Source organism: Morone saxatilis, unplaced genomic scaffold (assembly GCF_004916995.1).
Source record: "Morone saxatilis isolate NCDOM2014 unplaced genomic scaffold, NCSU_SB_2.0 Contig24, whole genome shotgun sequence".
In the NCBI taxonomy this organism is placed as follows: Eukaryota; Metazoa; Chordata; class Actinopteri; family Moronidae; genus Morone; species Morone saxatilis.
In genome coordinates, this window is record NW_023339807.1 from 16,744,076 (window position 1) to 16,750,075 (window position 6,000).

At 41.1% G+C, this 6,000-nt stretch overlaps 1 protein-coding gene across 1 annotated transcript in view; it reads left to right on the plus strand.

The window, feature by feature from the left end:
• ephb6 (eph receptor B6) overlaps positions 1–6,000 on the plus strand; it is a 36,703-nt gene that overhangs the window by 11,934 nt on the left and 18,769 nt on the right. The window contains exons 3-5 of the mRNA XM_035672574.1: positions 3,026–3,298; positions 5,052–5,221; positions 5,314–5,609. Coding sequence (XP_035528467.1) covers positions 3,026–3,298; positions 5,052–5,221; positions 5,314–5,609 — 739 coding nt within the window. The remainder of the gene's footprint in view (positions 1–3,025; positions 3,299–5,051; positions 5,222–5,313; positions 5,610–6,000) is intronic.

A 6,000-nucleotide genomic window follows, 5' to 3' on the forward strand; every position in this document is an offset into this window, starting at 1 on the left:
CATGCATATGTCTTGGGGTATCTGTGCGTGCCCTTCCCTGCTTCTCTGTGTTTGTGCGCGTTGTGTCCGGGGCCTTGCCCCTCCCTGCCCTCTGTCACTGGAGAGATTGCTCTCTGGCTCTCTGGCATTTCAGTTCAAATTAAATCACAAAGATGAGTCGTCCCTATTTTTTTTCTCCTTTCTTTCCAACGCTTCATCCACCCCTCCTCCCCAATCTGCCCCGTTTTTTTTTTCTTCTTCTTACTTTCCTCATAAGGGAGGGAGAAAATGAGACAGGGAGAAATAGGGAAGGGAGAGGGAGGGGAGGGGAGGCGGGGGGTTTTGGGTTCGGGGTCAGAAAACAAATGAAAGCTGTGTTTTTTTCACAAAAGTACAGAAGCAGCCTGCACGCAATGCCACACACAGATACCAGCAACTACTCTCTCTACCTGAAAGTCCACATGGTCAGGCTTTTACTGAAACCACCTCACTCTGTGACACAAAACACACACACACACACACACACACACATTCTTTACTATTTCCCCATTTTTCACTCCCACGACTCCCGATCTGCATCTCTCCATCCCACCATGTGCTCTCTGTTGTCCCTTCCATCCGATTCCCCTCATTCTCTTGTCTGACACATAGTGAATCACGGCCTGGGAGAGAGAAGTCTGTCCTTTCACTCCATTAGACTGACAGCACCTCCGACTCTTTCTATCTGCTCACTGATCTTATCATTATTCCAATTTGACCAAATATGAATGCACTCTCTCATGTGTGATGCTCCAAAGAGTTTTTCTTCATACTGGCTGTCAGAACCGCACAGAGAATACATGCAGAGATACCCTAACATACACAAACACAAAAACACGCACACACGCCGAATGCACACTGATAGGGTGTCAGGACCTTTTGTCCTCTTGCCATTGTTGCAGGGAGAATAATGATGATGAGGCCTAATACATAATTCCTCTGTGTTACAACAGAAAAGGGCCTGCTTGTCACTCAGGGCTACACAGGCTTAAAGCAGAGCCTTTTCATCCTTGGAGGCACCGTACTGTATAATTGGTGAAACTAAAACCTGAGCCTGCATTTACATTTTGACTCATGTGACAGAGTCTCATTCAGAGCCGTGTCTCTGTGCTGCTCGTTTTCTCTCCATGGAGGTACAGCTCATGTCTAAATCCATTTGTGCATCTGCAAGTATTCAGATTCCCTAAAATATGAAAAAAATACTTTATTACACAACAGCTATCAGACACACAAGTGTCCGCTATCCATTGCATGTGAACAATGATACCCATACAAATGCCAAACCAGTGCAAGACGAACCATGTCACTGTATAAAACAGTTTTATTGTTACTGTAAACATATTTAATTAGAAAATGCCAACATTATCTATTAGTTTTAAATGCTTGTTTTCTCTGACACATCCGACTCCATCTCTATTAAAAGGACGAAATAAAAATTCAACATCAACACGTCTTTTCAGAAGTGTCCTTGCTGCTTTGGATACTTTGTACTGAAGTAAAAACCATTAAAATTTTGTTTTGTGTCATTTTCTGTAAAGAAACCTTGATGTTGAAATTTGTCAGCTCTGGGGATGATGTCAGTCTGTTGGTCGATCAGTCCACCACTTTGGTCAGCAACTACTGAAACTTTATACAAACAGTCATTATCCCCAGAGGATGAATCACTTTGGTGATCCCCTGACTTTCCCTCCACCCCCAGAAGAAGAAGGTTTTCACTTATCTAGTAAAATATTTCAAGATCTGCTTAATAGAGTGTGCTATTTAATACAGAACAATGTGGTTCTTGAACTATGTATCCCAATGATTATAGTGATCCTGCGGCTCGACCTTTAGCGCCACCGTGAGGTTGACATTTGTAGTTCTGAGTGAAATGTGTCAACTTATTTTTGATAGATTGCCATTAAATTTGGTACAAATTTTATGTTCAAGTTGGGATTCATTGTAAGAACTACTTACTAACGAATATCATCAGGTCAAAATTTGTATTAGACCTTATTGTGTGTTTAGTGTTAAGTAGCAACTGAGGCCGTGAACATAGTAAACATAAGTTGAAAACATCAGCATTTTATCAGTGTCACTGTGAGCATACTGGCGTTAGCATTTAGCAGCTAGCATGGCTATAGACTGTTGCACCACAAACATAAATTCATGCACCTCAACCATACTAGGATTATTAGATACATAAAACCAAAATCATCTAAACAGCTACAATACCTGTGGAAGTGAGAATTTGGGGCACTCTGGTAGCTCACCTGGTAGAGCGTACACCCCTTGTACTAAGGTTGAGTTGAGCTACAGTGCCACAGTGGTTCAGGTTCAATTCCAACCCGTAGCCCTGCGTGTAATTCCCCTCTCTCTCTCTCCCCAGTTTTATGTCTATCTTTGAGCTGTCACTATCCAAATAAAGGAATTAAAACCCCTTATTTAAAAAAGAAGTGAGAATATACATTATATTCTGGCATAAATTAACTATCTCTTGATCATTACAGTTTTGTCTGCAACACTTGAAATGTGTTATGCTCTGAATGAATGGCTCAAGAGGTTTAATTAACTACTGATTTTGTAATCATTGATTACCTAATTAGACAGTGGAAAGTCTATTGTAGATAACCAGGACATGGAGATGACCTACATCATTGGGGACAGTAAAGAAAAAAAAAAAAAAATTTTCACTTGTGGATTTGATACCAGTATGAGTGTTATAGCAGGATGAAACAAATCCTGTACTGTACTAATGGAGGACGAAGAGGTAAAGCAACAGTGCGTGATGTTAGTAAAGGACAGTACCCACATGTCAGCAACACCAGAAATATGCTCTATATTTACCTTGCAGCATGTAAACCATCTTTTAAGACATAAGGAGGATTCACAACTGTGGACAAACCATAAACACACCAGGAATGTTAAAGTATACAGGCAGATTCTGGAGCTCCCTGCTCAAGATCATGTTTGTCTTTTACAACGTTGAGTTCACGCAAGCTCATAATGTTGTTTCTGTCTCTCTCAGTGGGATGAGGTCAGTGTCCTGGACGACCGGGGTAAGCTCATACGAACCTTTGAGGTCTGCAATGTCAACCAAAATCCCCGTCAGCAAGACAACTGGTTGGCTACACCCTTCCTGTACCGGCACTCTGCTCCACGGGTGTTTGTCACGTTGCGTTTCTCAGTGCGTGACTGTGCCAGCCTGCGATCACCGTCACCCACCTGCCGAGAGACACTCACTCTGTTCTACAAACAGGCCGATACCCAGAGAGAGCTGGAGAGGACCTGGGTAGCTGAGGTGAGACACAACACTGGATGTGCCACATTGTAATCACCGTATGCTTTTAGTTAAATAGCAAATAACCTTTCACAACACAAGATGTTGTTAGCTTTACATGTCTCCTCTGACAAGCACAGATAAGCCATTTTCAACACCCTCCCCATTTTCAGACCACAGTCCCATCAGACAGAGAGAATAAAACTGGTCATTGTGCAACACTGTTTTTTTTTTTTTTTTGTCTATTTATCTAACATTGGTGGTCCAGGAGTCCAGCAGTCATTACACCAGCTCTTCATAAGGCCAAACTCAGCTTAGTTATACTTGTTTATATCGCAAAATGGAGATTACTACGTATCACTAAATTAAAACACATAGCATCACACAAACTAGTTCTTACTAGAGATTTAGGTTTTAGTAAATATTACACCAGACACTGACAGGTTATAATAACAGTTGCATAGCTAAATGAACTAGGTAATGGACAAAACTAATAAATAACTAAGAGTAAGACCACCAATTTCACCAAAGTAACATAATCAACCTTAAATTACAATTTGTTATGCTAAAAATGTCTAAATAACTCTAAAATGTCAGTTAGGTTACCATAATAAGATGTATTTCCTATTGAATGAATACCACATCTCTTCATCATACATGTAGCTATACACTTATAAATAAACAAGTAATAACTTGTGTTAAAATCTTGTAAATTTATACATTTATTTAACAGGAGGACTAATTCCTCTCATTGTTGTCAATATTCTGTTTTTTCGTCACTGCTTGAGGCCAACAACCTTCAGACAGAATCATTAAAGACAGTAAAATGCAATTTTCATTGATGTTACGCCCATGTTACACCAAGACAGAAAAACGTCTCATCATCTCATGACAAGGAGTAATTGTATAATCATCCTGATTGTTATTGTGCTTGCCAAAAAAAGCTGTGGAGATTGACGACTTCCTTTGGCCCAGTGGTGTGAAGTACATGCTTGTTGAGGACTATGGTTTACGAAATGCAAAAATGTGCCACTGTGGTCTCCAGAAATGTCACTTCAATCCCACTAATTACATCTTTAAGGCATAAAATATATGACAGTAACCCTTTTACACTCATTGCAGGAAGTTAGCATGTTTTTTTAGCGGCTGACACTGACTGTCCAAAGATCTTTATTTATTTATGCCTTTAGTTGAAATTTCCTTCTTTTCTGGGACATTTTGAGCTACTAAGTCTGAATTGCCTGAGCTACATGTGCAGTCACAGTCACAGTGGGAGGGATGCAGTATTTGTATAGATGAATGCATTTCTCCTTAGGGAAGTGAGATGCTTTTTAAAAATGCAAATCAAAGCCTGATGAGGAATCAGAGGAGAGTCACAGAAGAGCAGGAAGCACTGCAGCGCTGAAAGTCTTTGCAGGGACTTGAGCACGAACCCCCACTGGGACCTGCATACATCTAAGTCAACGTTTACTATTCTTACTAAACTACTTCATAATATACACGTGCCTTGGAAAAATACAGCAAAACCCTGAGCTTGTCTTTCATCTTGTCATTTTCCTTCTTGTTTCTGTTTTTGTCTTTTGATGTAATGCACTGTATATTTTCCGTCCTTCATCTATCAACCAGCTTATTTTGAGGTCCATAATTTTCCTCATGTTTACTTCTTTCCTTCCTGTCAACCACACGTTAACTCCATGCTATTTTGTTTTCTCTTGACCACTCATTATCTTTCCCTCCACTGTCTGCTGTCCACTTTGCTCTTTCCTCGCCGCAGCCGTCCACTGGAGAGAAGGAGACCAGGGAGGGCTGGGTGAAGATCGACACCATTGCAGCTGATAAGAGTTTCTCCAAGGTGGAGCCCAGTTCACCTCACCAGTATCAACCCAACAGATACAGCCGAATCAACATCAAGACGCGCAGCTTTGCTCCGCTCACACGCTATGGGTAATCATCACTGTACCTGCTCATATTTTACAAACATCATTTCTCCCAAGGGTCTGAATGTTCTCCATCTTAACATTTGACCCTTGTTTCAGATTCGTCCTCGCCATCGTCGACAGTGGAGCTTGTGTTTCCCTCATGGGCGTGTCTATCTTCTACCGCCGCTGTCCAGCCACCAGCCTCTACTTGGCATCCTACCCAGCGACTCCCTCAGGGGCGGAGCCAACTGCCTTAGTTCCTGTGAGCGGGACATGTGTCCCCCACAGCAAAGCACAGGGAGGCACGCCCCCTCGTATGCACTGCAATGCCGAAGGGGAGTGGATGGTTCCTGTGGGAGGCTGTGTCTGTGATGAAGGCTATGAGCAGAACCTCAATGGATCCGCTTGCTTGGGTAAGTCTGAGGAAAACTGATGAGCTTGAAGGATGTGGATAATCTCAGCATCATGTACATTTAATTTAATTACATTTTTTAATTAATGTCTTGGCCCATACTATCACCATCAGTGTACATACACAGAATAGGCATACATACAGCAAAATAAACAGGACAAGCAGCTTGACAGGGTAAACATAAACATATATAAACATATCTATAAACAACAACAATAATATTTGTAGACAGTAAGACAATAGTACAATGGTGCAGACTGCAAAGGTATAAATAAAAAGGTTATTTTGTATACATGAGGTAAGTGGATATGACAGTATATACAGTATGCAAAGCATGCATAGATTTGTTTTGAGTGATGATATTTATTTGTTTTAAGAAGAAATTGTATTTA